General features: G+C 39.2%; 1 protein-coding gene across 1 annotated transcript; it reads left to right on the top strand.

Annotated features, from left to right (window-relative positions):
* Window positions 1–1,007: 1,007 nt before the first annotated feature.
* hsd17b12a (hydroxysteroid (17-beta) dehydrogenase 12a) lies at window positions 1,008–16,453 on the top strand. Its single transcript, XM_058767966.1, has 11 exons — window positions 1,008–1,300; window positions 9,387–9,433; window positions 10,215–10,290; window positions 12,174–12,281; window positions 12,623–12,687; window positions 12,778–12,822; window positions 13,139–13,173; window positions 13,631–13,712; window positions 14,023–14,088; window positions 15,090–15,239; window positions 15,334–16,453. The coding sequence occupies exons 1-11, from the start codon at window positions 1,123–1,125 to the stop codon at window positions 15,439–15,441; spliced, it is 960 nt and encodes a 319-aa protein (XP_058623949.1). The 5' UTR covers window positions 1,008–1,122; the 3' UTR covers window positions 15,442–16,453.
* Window positions 16,454–16,681: the final 228 nt, after the last annotated feature.

Here is a 16,681-nt window from a genome sequence, read left to right as displayed (position 1 = left end):
AAATATCCATTGCCTTAGTGGATTATTATTGGTGCTTATGTATTACATTACATTGTTTTATAATGATGATTTGCTTTATTCACATTATTTTCAATGATTGTTCTAATCACCATAAAACTGTATTATTTTACTGTTATAGAAACACTGCGTCCGCAACACACACAAAAACAAGATTAATTAATATGTAATGTTGGCTTAGTTTTCGCTTGGTTATGTGTCTATATCCATATATAGCTATGCATTTATGTAATGTATGACTCTGTATGTATCTATGTATGTATAAATACGATGTCTTTGCAATATTCAAAATACATGAATGGTTTTTATTTTGTCTTACACTGTGAAAACAAGCGGAATGTGTGTTCACGCGGTTTTCTTTCATTCACGAATACCGTTTTATGTGCTTTTGGAAACGCAGACATGGTCTGGAAAATGGAAAACTGAGTTATGCATGTGCCTATCGAGCTAAAATGCAGCAAATAAGCTTGCCCGTCTCTCCCCAAACCCCAAAAGTATGACTCATTGGTGTGACAGAGCTGGTGAATGAATGTGACTGGCGTTCATGTCGACAAATAGACTCTCGCTGACTGCTCAGAAGGGGCGGGACAACAGGAGTCCTCGTGGCCAATGAGCAACAACCTTCATTCATAAAATAGTGTGGGGGTGATCGTTGGAAGCGTGGGTTTGGAGGTTTCGTAACCCTGACTGAAACAGAAAAACCAGTTTTAAATCACAACCAATGACATTATTTGAATGGGGGTTGCCGTAATGTTTGTCCAATCGCTTCTCACTCAGAAGAGTTTTCGGTCCGCCCCTTTGAAACAGGCAACCGAATGAATGAGAATGGGTTCTTTGTGATTGACGCGGACAACAGCCAATCAACGGTAAGTTGCGGTTGACGGACGCGAGTTTCGGCCAATCAACAATGGACGTGGGCTCGAATGGGCGGCGACGGAGTATGTGGGAGGTGTGCACTTAAATCTGGATAGACTAGTATGTTAGAGGAGTTGTAGGGGTGTGATGCCACAACCTGCTTATAAAGGGGCGCACACATTGAAGCTCTAAAGCAGTGCATAACGACTAATTTTGCAGGTCATTCACCACGCACAGCCAGCCGTAGACATGGAGTCGTTTAACGTGGTGGAGACGGTACAGCCTGCCGAGAGAGCGCTCTTCTGGGTCGGTGCACTTACCACGGCCTCGCTGGCGCTGTGGCTGCTGTACGAGATCATCACTGGCTTTAGGATATGGGTGCTGGGAAACGGGGATTTACTCTCTCCCAAATTAGGAAAATGGGCAGGTAAGTTGAACGACATGCGTTGGGAATGAGAGCTTGTGCTGGCAGGACATGGGTGGGATGAATGTAGTGCGCATTTGGCGCAGCCTTAAACTAAATAAAGATGAACTTCATGGATTTGGAGGAGGAGGAGGAAGGGGGGGGCTAATAATTTCAACTTTTTGCGCAGCATATGTAATTGAACACATTTTTGTCAGCGTTTACTAAGAGCGAGCGTTTATATCGCTCACACACATTTGTAATCGTTAAGATCTAGCAGACTAATTGAGGCATTAGTATTTTATGCGTATGGTCAATGGAGGCGACGTGTGTCTCAGGTTGACTGATTGCGCCATACATTCATATATTATGCGCAGATAGCATGCCACTCTGAGTCATTCAGGTACTTCAGCCTGACATTTTTAAATGCGATATATTCGGTCAAATATATGAAAACAGACTAATTGGATTAAAGTTTATAGTTACGAATCATTCTCAAATCTTGTATTTGATTTCAAACGCATATTTTATTTTGATTATGATTATTATTTTACAATCTTTTTTTTCCGGCTGTTTATCATTTTTCGCATTTCAAGTTTTTCCTGAATCGTATGTGCTTGGCCTGACCCAGTTCTCCAGTTTCCCGGCTGCGCTCCCGACAAACGCGCTTTTTCACGTCGCTTTGGCAGTTTTGTGGGTAAAATGCGGCTTGGTCTTTAAGTAGATGTCTTTTTGGCCGGTGTTGTCCGCTTCATCACCCTCACTGGGGCACTGAGGTTGGTTTTGGCAACATGACGCAGTTTAAAACGCCAATCTTAATTATAATGCGGGTCCATACCACGTGCGGCATGTGAGGGGAGACTTGTGTGTGTTGAGTAAATGTTCAAAAGCCGTGAGGTACAGCGCGAAGATTTGCTCCTGACGCAATCGCACTTTCAATACTGTGACTTCAAAACTCATCACACTGTGAAAGATTTTGAAATGGCTCATCATGCCATAGTCTTTCACCGCCTGGGATGTTGCCGAGGCATCAAGTGCACTGTTCAATGCCCCTAGCGGCCAGCTTGGGTAGTGCACATGCAAAGCGATTTGAGGGTCGCAGTATTTTCTGTAGCGAGTGTGAAGATTTTATTTAAAATAACATTTATTTATTTATTTATTTATAAAAAGATGGGTTGGAAGGCATCGCCGCTTAAAAGGTTTGAAGTGACAACCCTTTAGATTTTTGGGTTATTTTCACCTCTTAATAAAATGTTCATATTTCACTCCAAAAAGAAGCAATTATATTGTGAGTATAAAAGAGACCTTTTTTTTTTTTCTCAAAGCCAATATTAAGTGTTTGATATGCTTCATGCAGTCAGTTACATCATCTGTGAAGAATGTTGTTTTCTACTGAATGTATGTCAAAGGTGGCCACGTTTAGCACCGCTTACTGGTAATACTGGTAAATATTAATGACCAAACCAATTATAGATCTTTTTAGATCTCTTAGTCTGCATAGAGACAAAGCCTAATTATTGATGTTGTTATTATTATTATTAAACATTTTACCAACCTATTACATTTAATATAAACTGATATTTTATTGGAACATTCTATATAAATATAAAAATAAATATAAATTAAAAAATAAAAATTCGAAAGCAAAATAAATGGTCAAGTAAAATATCAGTTGAAAAATAAATAAACACATACGTGTGTGTGTCTATCCACTTGAATGAACCCTAAATGATCAAAGATATAGATATAGATATATATATATCAAGTATAATCACAGTTCAAATTCAGGGAAATTTTGGAGTGAAATATGACCTGCACATTTTACCAGCAGGTTTTGCAAGAATCACCCCTTTGCTCACTAGACGCCACCACTCCCTCTTTCACATTTTGAACTGTTTCTTTCATACATTCTCTCAGTGTGACATCAAATATGGAGGTGATGAATGCCACTCCCTGAAACTAAAAAAGCAGGGTACCAGTCAGACTCGTTCAGTTTAACGTGTGCTATCACTCACAGGTTGGAGGTGACTAAGTGGATGTGGGAGGGGGGGAAACTAGTTCCTCTTCCCGCCAATCCAGAAGCACAGGTCTCGTCAGGTTGAGCAAGAGTCAGTTTCCAGAATCCAGATCTCAAAACTCTCTCTCCACGTTGGTATGAATGTAACTGCTGGTTCCTTGACCCTCCTCTTCCCTTCATCTCACAGACTCGTTCATTTGCATGTTGACGGCATGAGGTCACATCATAAGATTGTTTTTTTTTTTTTGAAGTTATAATGTGCTGAATTTGCAGCACCTTGAAGGTGAGTCATAAAGAGGAATGTATGAGAAAGAACTGAGAAGAAAGGCCCTGCGGTGTGTTCCTGTAGTAACCAGGCATTCCTCGCCTGAGTCGCTTACGGGAGACCCCTGGTGTCTGTCTTGGGAACTGCACCGCTGTGGTAAAGGTTGTAAGCCAGTGGTTTAGTTATTGTGCATGATGTTCTTGCAGCAGTAGAAGCACAGGCTTTTTTTAGACCATTGTTATTAGTCAGATGTGGCTTCTCTCTCTCTCTCTCTCTCTGCATTATTAAATTATACATATTACTGAGGAAACCCAGGCAGCATTCTTTTATAAGGAATCACAGATGTTAACGAACAATAGAACTATTAAACCTTAAATTAATTCGATGACATCACTTTTTTGACAATAAGCATCTGAGGTTCATTATGAGATCTCATTCTGATAATTAATACATGTCCAAAAAGCACATTTCACCTCAAAATTAAAAAGGACATTGTTTATTTTGCATTATGACATTGCAACAATTAAGCACACATTTCCCCAAATTCTCATTACAGTAGTGATTTTATTATTATTATTTTTTAATAAATTTATTATTATTACTACTCCTAAATAATTTGATTTTGTTCATTGGGGATTCCCATCCTCATGCTAATACAGTAACATTTTTTGTGCATTAATTATTTAAATCTAGTATGAAGGCAATAGAATACTTTATTTTTTATAAAATATTTTGTCTTAATGTAATTTGTGCATATTATTCCTCCTGAACTGAGAAAATAATAAATTTATTTGATTATCATAATTCTTTTTTCAAGAAATGCTTTTTTTTTATTATTTGGGGGTGAAATATGACCCGGACATGTTCTTGATAGGTTTAGTCACATTCCCTTTTTCAGAAGATTTAACTTTGAATGTTGAGGAAGAGACTTCTATCCACTTCATCGACACCAGCAACATAAATTACATTGAGAAGCCACTATCTTTTCTAGTCCATTGGTGTGTTTCTGTATGGGCTGAGAGAGGCCTGCTATTGTTGGTCCCCAGCTAGCAGGTTGAGTTTGTGACTGGTGCAGTGTACTGTTGGCCTTTTCTCTGTGATGCTGACCGAGCAGCACGAGGAAGCCAGAATTAGAGCTTCATCACCCCACCCTTCCTCATCTCTCTTGTCCTCCAGTGGCTCACTTCATCCTTCCTTAGAACACTAAATGTGTTTGAGAATCACACGGTTATGTAATAGAGCTGCAGTCATTCATGGGGATGGGGGTGATTGTCACGCATACTTGCTTTGACATTCAAATCGAGGAGTTTTTCTGTTTAAAACCTGCTCTGGCCTAGGCCTTTCTGAGTTCGGGTGAAACTTGGCAGCATGTTGAATACAGCTAACGCTCAACTTTCTTGTTCTTGCTGATTGTGAATGCACACAGTTTGTGAATAGCACCGTTAGCCCATTCATGCTAGCTAAAAGGGGACAATGTGAATGAAACGTATTCCCCGGTGCGTGTGAGAGAGTGAACGTGGACTGCGCAACTTGTGAATGTGTGAGCCCTTGTGCGCCGTGAATGATGACAGTGTGACTGGCTCTTGTGTTCAAGGGAGGGCTTTGAAGAGGTGGGGGGCTTCAAAGGGAACGCTGCCGTTCATGTGACTAACACGCTCGTTGCCACGTGCCGGAACCGAGGATGCTGGGTAAAACTGCTACCCCCCCTCCTCTCTCTGTCTAAGCCTATCTCCATCCTCCATCTCTTGCTCATCCCCTCCGTCTCCATCACTAAGAGCCCCTCTCCCCCCTTCCGAATCTGTTTGTTCGCCCTCTGCGAGCCCCCACCCTCCCTTTTCTCTTCTCTGTCACGACTCGGCTCCATTTATTTATTTATTTCCTGGAAAAGGAAATCTTCCATCTGGCGTTTAACGTTACACTTACAATTCACATCCCATTCCGACCTGCTATCGTGAGGCACGGTGTGTAGCATACGTTTAATTGGATCTCTTTGGCCACAATTTTAATTTGGTTTCAACCAGAGAAGGCACTCATTTTAACTATTTAGATGCCATTTTTCTGTTTTTAATTTTGTTTTTGCACTGTGCCAATATAAAGCAGTCACATTTCACAAAAAATGTGAAAGGCGTCTGGTATGTAGCATTTCTTGCTACAACAAAAAATACATTTAACCAAAAAAAAGACACTATTTGCACTAATTTTAACTGTTTAGATACCGTTTTTCATGTTTACAATGTGCTAACATCACAGTATGAGACAGCCTACTTTTATTTTGATCTCATTGGCTAATATTTTAACTCCGTTTACATCCTGTTTTAGTTTTCTTTTTACAATGCACTAATATTAAGCACAATATAGGCGCCTTGAATCAAAATGTGAACGTTCTAGTGTCCTGAATAAGCCCCTCACCTCATACAGTACTTTTACCTCAGTCGTCCGTGACAGGTGTTACTTTTGCACAAATTTAACGGCAATGCGTTTTCTCGCTAGGAAAAAAAAGCATCTACCTCCGCACCAGTGTCCAAAAATATACCAGCTCTATGTTTAGATGTTTTGAATTATTTCTGCCTTTTTCTGTTCTAATTAATTTTTTGCAAGGAGGAGACTGTTGCGAGGAGAACTATTGATTTTTTTTTTTCACCTCTTTTTTTTGGCAGGCATGTGACTTTTTACTGCTATTTCTGATATTGCACCCTCTCACCCCCACATCGTGTGGTGTGTTTTTTTTTTTTTTTTCTTCAATCCACCTTTATCGGAGTATAGATGCTATTTTGGGTGCTGAACTGCTCTGGTGTGTAGTTTTTCCTGCTGGCCATGTGACTGGCTTGTGCTATTTAAAGCACGATGCTGCTTTGGGGGGAGTGGGCGGAGGTGTTAGCATTCTGCAGTGCTACCGAGCCAAAAACGGGAACGGTTCATTCATGGAGGGAGAGAGAGAGTGATGCGACAGATTGCATACAGTAGCGGTCTGAATGTGGACGGCCAAATCCCCCTTCATTCCCCTTTTTAGTTGCACTACACTGGCCTCCGATGGTTTTTTTGAGTCCGTAAACTGTTTTCGTTCACGATTGTCCTCTGCTGCAAGCCTAAAATCCCTGTTCCATAAGAACCGGTCAGCTTTTTCTTTTTTTCCCGAAGGCTCTACAATGAGCTGGGTTGCTGGGGGATGCAGAGAGAGAGAGAGAGAGAGAGATTGAGGGTGAGCGGGCAGCATCTTGTTGGTATTCAAGTGCTGCGGCTGTTCCAGACGAGGCAGCTATTTTTACTCACTCGGCTGCTTTTTTTAGCGCTGGAATATTGAGTCGGAGGAGGGCCAGTGCGCCTGTGCGGCTACGTATTTCTGAACGTACTGTTCGTGAACGTACTGGAGCACGACTGCTCGTGCCATCTCGCTTGCAAAGGGGGCTGTTCTGGGCCTATTTTTATACATTTGTTTTGTGCTTTTAATAATGTTCATCCTAACAAAATACTCATGCTCACAGAAGTATCAAGCACCGCTTTCATATTGTAGCCGCTTGCATGCATCTTCATGGTTTGTCACAGATTTAGATGTTTCTTAGATGTGCATTTATGATCATCACCCACCCCCACCCCCCCAAATGCTCCCCAGGTATCCAAGTAATCTAGATGTTGATTGGTCTTGGATTACGTGTCAAATTTTGACTGTTTATGACTATAGCGATGGATTGATGGCCCACGATGTGGCCGAACACGTTCTGTGTGTTTATAACCACATCCTTGCATGGAATTCTGAGAATTGTCCCCAAGCCCTTGTCACTCCGTTTGAATTGTTCTGCATGCACACTCGCACACTTAAATTTAAGCTTGGAATTCCTCAAATTTAGGGAAAATGTGAGACACATGCCACATCTTGTGAAATGTGACCCCATGCATGACATCTCGTTTTTGGTGACTTTTGCTAGAGGAATGCTTCTAAGAGCATAATTCAATGTTTGTTCTGACATTTTGAAGGATATGAGACTAAATTTATGTTTTTATCAAACGAAGGAAGTATGTACAGTGTTTTAGACGTTCATAATATGAGTTTTGTTCTTCAGCCATATTCTCACAATCTCTTTGCGGTTATTCAGTGGATAGTTCACCCAAAAATGAATAATGTAATTTACTCGTGCTCTTGTTGTTCAAAACCTGAGTTACTTTCTTCTACAAATCAAAGTATGGTATTTTGAAGAATGTTGACAGTCAGACAGTTTTGGTGATCATTGACTTCAATTGTATGGACACAGATATTCCTCAAACTAGATTTATTCATATAAAGTCATATAAGGGCGAGTAAATGACAGTTCATATCAAAATGAAAATTCTATCTCTTTAATGTAATTTGTTCCATTAAGACAAACTAGGATGTGCTTCATTCTTAGGATGAATTTGAAAAGGAGCTTCTGAATCACTGTCTTTTGTTCCTTCTGTCTTTCGATCCAGTGCTCTCACTCCCGTTGTCGTGCTCTCTCACTTTCTACCCACATCTGACTTTGCGCAGTCTCCCATTCTCCCCCCTCCGCCCCCTTCTCCCTCTGGTTTCTATTTTAGCAGCCCCAGGATCCCTCCTCACCCCTCCTGTGCTGTCGTGCTCTACAGACGTCATAACACCCCCACTCTCCCCACAGCCCTGTTCTTGCGAATGACCACTGCCCATGCCATACTTTGATCAGCCATCATACATTATGTCTCAATGCTCGTTTTCTGTGTACATCTTGCAAAACAAGAGCATCATGGGACATTGAGATGGGCCTCTGAGTGTGTGTGTGTTTTTTTTGTTTGTTTGTTTGTTTGTTTTTGGGAGTTTATTAGTAATATTTTATAGTCTGTCTGGTCAAACTACAAGCTGTTTTTAGGTCAGAGTGAAGTGCTATAGAAGTAAAAATTTAAAAAAAGTATTGTTAATGGCAAATTTGTTCAAAGTCAGATTTCTAAGTGGATTTATGGTCACTAAAAACAACACATTTTGGCTCTCAACGAATGGTTGTAAATGTGAAGGGTGTCATTTCTGTGCCGCTAAAGTCACTAAATGGCATGTCAAATATGACTGTTTTCGAACATGTCTCCTATGTAATAGCCACACTCCCAACTTGCATCATTGGTTGAGCCAGTGTTGCTGGTCAGAAATACAATTTAAAAGGACAAAAAATGTTCTTAAAAGGCACAGTATTTTTACTTCATGAGGAAATCAACATAGAAATGGCTTTGTGTTTTTTTTTTTTTTTGTTTTTAATTAAGCTGAGATATACAAGCCAATGTTGCCATGTTTGTGTTGCTAGTCGTGATTCTCAAACAACAAATGCTTTGAAAATGCCACGAAGTAAGTGTTTACACTTTTTGAGGACAATAACACAGAAATGGCTTGTTTATTGTTGCCTTTACGTTTTAGGCTAAGAGTATTTTAACATCAAAAAATTATGCAAAAGCATCATTCGCTAACTATGGTGGTAATTTCCACTGAACTCTATTGGTAACGACAGAACTGGTGACCGTAGTTGCTTTTGGGAAATGCACCCCTGGTTGGGATACTCAATGTCAGTACTTGCGCTTTTCATGGAAATCAACCTACGAATTGCTACTTTAAACAGTTTTTATGTATTAAGCTGAAATATAGTAGTACTTTTAAACATTATTTAAAATGACACCCTTCAATTCTATCTTCATATAGATGGCAGTTTGGCAGGTGTAGGATTGTTTTGTTTTGTACCTGGTCTATCCGAGTACCTCTTTGCCCAAATTTACCATTTGACAAGATTGTTTTTGGTGAAAAATGAGTAATTAAGCTGCCGCAAACACTGATCCTGTCTCTTTCTTTCTCCTTTTTCCAGTTGTGACGGGAGCCACGGATGGGATTGGGAAATCCTATGCGGAGGAGGTAAGGGTTTCTCTTCTTATTTATCTCTTCGCTCCACGGAAAGCACAGTGACTCATCACAAGACAGAGGTTTCACTCTGAGGCCAAGAGAAGGAGGGTGACTAGAAGACTGCTGGTGGAAAGACCTGTTACCTCACATAACTCGTACAGTTAAAAGCCATTCTTTCATGTCACTGCTCACTCCAGAAGTTAACATTCAGCTTCGTCTTTAGCTTTTTCATAACCGTTAAAAGTAAAGAGGAGTAATCCACATTTGTGAAAAATAATTACTGTCTTCAAACAGGTTTCCCTCAAACACTCCCCTCATTTTTCATTGGTCAAACAAATAAATAGCCCCGCCCCTAAACTCACGCCATTGCTGTGCTGGGCTGGTCAGAATTCAGAAAATGTTTTGAAAACGACACCATGTTTTTTTTTTTCAGTGAAATCAAGTAACTTCTAGCTTGCTTCTAGATGTTTTTACATATCAACCTTAGGAGATTTGTCTGTGCTTATTGTCTGTCAGACATTTATATGGTTAATTTACGCCTCTCTAAAAAGTTCTATTATCTTGATACAATTGAAATCAAGTTAATCCATATTTAGTTGTAGAATTCTGAGGAAAATGTTCTATGTTATATTCCAATACTAACTCAAGTATGATTTTTACCATAAAAATGGCCAAAGACGCTGACATGGGCCACTTTAATGAAATGTTTTAATGGCAACTGTAAACAAATGCTTTGCAATGTTTCTCTTTGTCATAAATGAGGTGATTTCAAACTATCTTCTTTCTCTCTCAGCTTGCCCGACGAGGATTCTCCATGATGCTCATCAGCCGTTCCCAGGAGAAGCTCGACGACGTGGCAAAGTCTCTCGGTCAGTATTTGGCCATCAGTGTGTGTGTTAGCAAACTGCAGTGCTCATCTCTGTGAATGACAGACAGTCCTCCTGATGTTAATGAAATAGGGTTTATTTTTAGCCCTGGCCTAAGAGGCAGGGTGGGGGCCTGGTTCACTGACTGGGTGGAGAGCTGATGCAGCCTGGCAGGAGTGCACAGTCAAAGGTCCACGCCGAGCTCCAGGGGTCATGCACAAAGCTTCTCAGAATAGGGCTGAACCACTGTTTGCCTTCCCTGTTCCAGTAAATATGAATTCTTTAGATGCTAGATAATTGCTCGGATGATGTACATGTAGCATGAAGCTTCTTCAGTCTGGGCCTTCAGTCTGTCACTGGTCCCCTGAGTGCTGTATGGCCAAACATCTACCGTTTAGACCAATCAGACGTCACAGGATCATAACCAATATTGTTTTCCGTACAATCACCTGAAATGAAGTTTCCATCAGTCAGTCATTTGAGGCATTGTTGAGGCTTTCAGTGTAAAAGCAATTTCTGCTTTATCTCTTCATATGCAATGAACCAAGCTAATCTTTGTAATATAATATAATGTTATATATATATATATATATATGATATATTATATAATATAGTAGTTATTAGTATAGTTAATATTGTGTATTGTATTAATTGTGCGAAGTACTATTATGTATTAATATTTTGAATAAGCGAAGTGTTTTTTTTTTTTTTTATTTCAGTTAGTTTGCATGGTTCAACATTTCTAATTTGTTTTTAATCCACTTTATTTTGTCAACTTCAACTATTGAAAATGTACGATTTTAGTTGTCCGTAATGAATGATATTTTATATGAAATAATAGTAGTAATAATAATTAAAAAATGAATAATAATGATTGATTATTACTACTACTATTTCCTCCCCTTCTTTTAAAGTTTTAAGGAGCTTATGACTTTTGTTTTTTGTCCTTTGCACTTTTTAACCCTCCATTTCTTTTTGTTATGAATGGAGTATGACAGGCCATGAGATTGTGAATGGGAGATTATTTATTTTTATTTTATTTTTGTACTCATTTGGCCTCAGTGTGTGCACTGAATAATGAAGTAACAATGCCTTGCCGGAGTTTCGTAACTCGCCCAAGATCAGCTCTTGAAAGCACCCATTTTACTCAAACACCCTGTCAGGAATCATTTAAGCTCCATGTGGATACAAACAGTTGTTTTTATTGGTATAAAATGTTACTATAATCAACTTTTAAGCCGTCTTAAATGCAGCTGCTGAACTGCTGAGGTTGGAAGGGGAAAAATCCCAGTCTGCCAGTACCACAGTCGTGCTGGCATCACAGAACGGTGGAAGGGGGGGAGGTTATGGCTAATAGAATGTATTAGCCAAATCTGGTTTTCAAACCTCACATTTGCATTGATCATCCTCCGTTTGGGTGTTAAAGTCATCCAAAGCAGTATCCCACAAGCCCCCTGGTTCTTAAAATAAACCTCCGATTAAAAAAAAAAAACGCTTCTCGCTGCGAGACCTGAGAGGAATTTTCCTCTCATAACTCACTGGAACAGTGTTTAGACAAATGAGCCTTTGGACAATAAATTCTAATTGCTGCAGGCACCTCAAACAAGCAGAGGAGGGAAGGGGAGATGTAGGAAGTTCCTCCAACAGCCTTTCTTTGGTACGCAGCGCCCCCTGCTGACCAGAAATCTGTGTTTTGGTGCAATGGGCAAAGTCCCAGAGAAGTTATTTTTAGAACAGCAGCAATAGCAGGGATGCCTGATCTTGGACAGAGTTCTCCAATGCCAATATTAGGTCTGCAGCTGGAACGATGAGCGTTTTGGCAGTTTTCTGGGGAGGAATTTACATGGTTTCTTTGCATTAAGTGTCTTTTATGTCTCTGTTTACAGAAAGCACATATAATGTGGAAACAAAAACCATTGCGGTGGACTATGGTCAGATTGATATCTATCCTAAAATCGAAAAGGGTCTTGCTGGACTGGAGATTGGAGTCCTTGGTAAGTTTCTTTTACGTGGTTACATCTTGTAAGTAACCCAAACCTCAAACTTGTCGGAAAGCCGACACGCACACAACTTTCATTCACGATTCCTTGTCGCTTGTTGCTTGAAAGCGTGTTGCTTGAAACATCTTTTATTTGGCCTCATCTTCTCAGAAAGGTTTTTTGTTGTTGTTCACCTGAAATCGTGATAGTTTTTTACCATGTAGAGCTCACTTCTCATTCCTGATGCTTTATCGCCACCTAGTGGTCATTCCTAAAACATGTTTATTTCAGATACAAAATCTCAATCATATTCCACCACATCTGATTTTCTATTTTTGTAATCTCTTGATTCACAGTGAACAATGTGGGAATCTCATATTCATACCCTGAATTCTTCCTCCACATCCCTGATTTGGAAAACGTGAGTCGTTTCTTTTGTCTGCGAAGGAAGGTTTAATTTTTAGTAGCTGTCGTCGTTAAGAAATATTCACCTGTTAATTTCCTTTCGCAGTTCATCACCACCATGATCAATGTCAACATTACCTCAGTGTGCCAAGTAAGTAGACACAAACAACATATTGGGCTGCTGAAGGGTTTCGGAATTCGGAATTTTGAAAATTCAAATTTAAAAGTACTGCAACGTGACCGCTTTGATGTACTCCTCCTGTTGTACCTGTTCTCTCTCCCTGTGTTTTGCTGATCTCCACCAACGCTCCCCGTGTTCACCACCCACGCATTCCCTCTCTCCCTCCCTCACTCCCTTTCTCTCTAATACAGGAGTGATATATTAGTGATTTTTAATGTTGTCTCAAGTCATTTTGGAGCATGTGAGAACTCATTTTTTTTTTTTTTGTCCTGTTTTCCCTCTCCAGATGACTCGTCTGGTGCTGCCCAGAATGGAGGCAAGGTGAGTCCTGGTGTACGATATAAAAACATCTTTCAGCATGTTACTGAATTTAAAAAGGAATTCAGTGCAGTTTTTAAAAACAGGGTTTCCCCTTCCCCCCCTCCCCTCCTGTTCCCCCCACTCTTTGTGTGAAATTGAAAAGCAACAATGCACTGATTCCATTGGCTGCTGCTGAGTCATGTGCAACTCTGGGGCCAATAATGGAGCTGGGCAAATTTTGTACAAATAGGTCCAACCCTCTGCACTCCCCAGCACGCTGCTGCGGCTGCAGGGGTACTGCATGAGAAAGCGGGTGCCATGGCAACACACATGGCGACCATCATTAGACGTGTGTTTTGAAGTACAGTGGGTGACGGCAGCTTTCAGGTTTCCACAGCTGGAAATATACCCTATTTGATGTCAATGTCAAATGTGATTAGTTGAAATAAAGTTTTTTTTTTTTTTTTTTTCATTGCAGAGCTAAGGGTGTCATCCTCAATATCTCCTCTGCCAGTGGCATGTTCCCCGTCCCACTCCTGACCATCTACTCCTCCACCAAGGCGAGTGTCTTCACAATATATTTCACAGAGATCTCAGTGGCCATAATTGTTTCGGAAAAAACTTTTCAAGTTGTTAGTACTGAACAATCTAAAGTAAAGTTATTCTATTTATTTATTTATTATTTGTATCAGTCAATATTGCGTATTTAATAGTGCTAATTTTCTTAACACTTAAACAGAATTTTTAAAAACACTAATTAAATAATGCTATACTGTACGCTATGATGCCTTGCATTTTTAGAAATTATTGGTTTTATTTTTGGTCTTATTTATTTTTTGAGGTTGATTTTTACTTGTCATCTTTCTGCAGGCTTTTGTGGACTACTTCTCACGTGGACTTCAAACCGAGTACAAGTGCAAAGGCATCATCATCCAGGTGAGAGAACCAGCATTAAACAATTGTTTGTTTTTTTTTGTTTTTTTTTTTAAATGCATAATAGTTCAAAAGTTTCAGGTCAGTTTTTTTTTTTTTTTTTTTTTTTAATTTAGCAAGGATCCATTAAATAAACAATTACAGTAAAGAAATACATTTTTAATTTTAAAAAAGTTCTTTTGAACCTTCTATTTATCAAAGAACCCTAAATAAAATGTATGACTGTTTCCATCAAAAATATAAAACTTATTAATAATAATAATAATAGTAGTAATAATAATAATGTTTCTTGAGCACCAAATCAGCATAATTGAAGGATTTCTGAAGGATCGTGTGACACCAAATTCTGGAGTTTATTCTGGAATAAATTACTTGTTTTTTTGTTTTTTTTATACTATTATACTATTTCCATGTACCATTACTATATACCAAATATTACCATTTTCACTGAATTTATTAAATGCATTCTTAGTGAGCATAAGAGATTTATTTCGAAAACATTAAAAATCTTACTGCCCCCAAACCTTTTAATGGTAGTGTAAATACAATCATCAATTACCAAGAGACTGTTGAGGGCAGTAAATACAAGAACAGCATTAATTAGTTAATAGATTTTTTTTTTTTTGTCTTGTTGATCTATCAAATATGAATAGTAAAGATTTTGCCAGATCCAACGAGCCTAAAGTGCTCTTTTAGTCAGAAGTCAGAAAGAGCTTTGTTTACACACAGAGGGAATTTGACTTGGCGACGGAGCTTCCAGTGTGAAAGAAAGTACACACATAGTGCAGACATACATAGGAATTAAACAGTAGAGATGGAATAAAACACTAATATGAGAAAAACAGAAAATTACATAATGCACTATACACAGAAGTAGCAATATAGAGAAAAAACCATGTAATTGTTTAAATGAATGTACAGATGTGTTGTTTACAAATGTACAATTTGTGAAATATTTTTTTGTGACAATTTTAGTGAATAACATCAAATCTTTCTGTCACCAGAGTGTGCTGCCTTTCTTTGTGGCAACCAAGATGACGAAGATCAGGAAGCCCACCCTAGACAAGCCCACTCCTGAACGCTACGTAGCTGCTGAACTGACCACTGTGGGACTGCAAGACCAGACCAACGGCTATTTCCCTCACGCCGTCATGGTGCGACAGCCTAAACGTCTCATCCAGCAGTGATTTATACATTCATTGACCATGTTTTCACCCTAACCTTCTTTCTTATCTTTGTGTCCCACAGGGCTGGGTGATCAGCGTTCTGGCCCCCATCAAGCTGGTCCTCTACCTGGGCCTGCGCATGAACAAGGCCCAGCGCAGCGGATACCTCAGGAGGAGAAAGCTGCGATAGGTTGAGGACATTCTGTGATGAAACCAAACTGGATGAGATGTTTTACAAAACCCATGTACTGAGATTTGAGATTCATTGGAGTCGTTTTGAATCTCACATCTTTGAAGTGCTTCCTCTTACGTAATGTTTTTTTTTTTTTTTTTGTGTTAAATGTTGTGCGTTTTTGTTCCCTTTGGATAAATTTCTGGACATGCTCACGTTCCACAATGACTCATTATTGACTTGTTGCTGGTTGGCAGAAATGGAGACCAATCTTCTTTATAGGGTGAGAGAAGTGTGTCGGGAGGGTTTTGTGTCCACTGCTGTTGTAAGCAGAGGGTTACTTGTGTGGTGATTGGTGTTTTATATTTATTTAATTACTAATTATGCATTTTCTTTTTATCTGGGACTATCTGTTTGCACACTGGTTAACTAGTTTGCATTCGTGCCTTAGACCTTCTGATGAGTGATAAATGGGTGCTGGCCTTTCTTATCAATTTAGCAAATCTGTAGTGGCTATTTTTGAATCTTGTACTGTAGTAATATAAAACCAAAGGTCTGATTTAAGTGTATTTTTGTACATGGGCCTTCTCAGGCTGTGAGTTTACTTGTCAGATTTGGTTTATTTAAAACCTGTGCCTTTTTATAGAATATAAACCTTGGTCACGTTTATTGAAAGGAGATCTAATGCATGTTTACATGATTTTCTCCATTGAAGATTTAAAGGTGTGGTGGAATGTCACCCGTGTGTCTTGGGTTTCATCCAAAGCTGGATTTGAGGAAAACCTCCATAGCTTGGATTTCTGTATGATTATTTACGGACCAGTGCCAATCAAGTTAAAACATCCAGGTGGATAAACCTCATTAGTCGCCCCTGGTTTAAAACTTGAATATTGTCATTCCAAACGTGTTGAAGATTGGAACCCCACGTGCTGCTTTACTGATGCATGACAATCTGAAATTTTGTTTAATAAAAATGATTTCTGTATTGATTTTGTATTTGTCTTTTTTAAATAAATGTTATGATGCTGCATATGGTTTTGTGTTTTTTGTTGGATTTAGATTTCAAATGTTGCAAATGACTTCTAAAACGACTGGCCTTAATTCAACACTGATCTATTTGTGACCCTGGACCACAAAACCAGTCTTAAGTCGCTGGGATATATTTGTAGCAATAGCCAAAAATACATTGTATGGGTCAAAATTATAGATTTTTCTTTTATGCCAAAAATTACAAGGACATTAAGTAAAGATCATGTTC

This window comes from Onychostoma macrolepis, chromosome 25, assembly GCF_012432095.1.
Source record: "Onychostoma macrolepis isolate SWU-2019 chromosome 25, ASM1243209v1, whole genome shotgun sequence".
NCBI lineage: Eukaryota > Metazoa > Chordata > Actinopteri > Cypriniformes > Cyprinidae > Onychostoma > Onychostoma macrolepis.
Note: the sequence above shows the minus strand (reverse complement) of the source record. Positions and strands in the feature narration are given on the sequence as shown.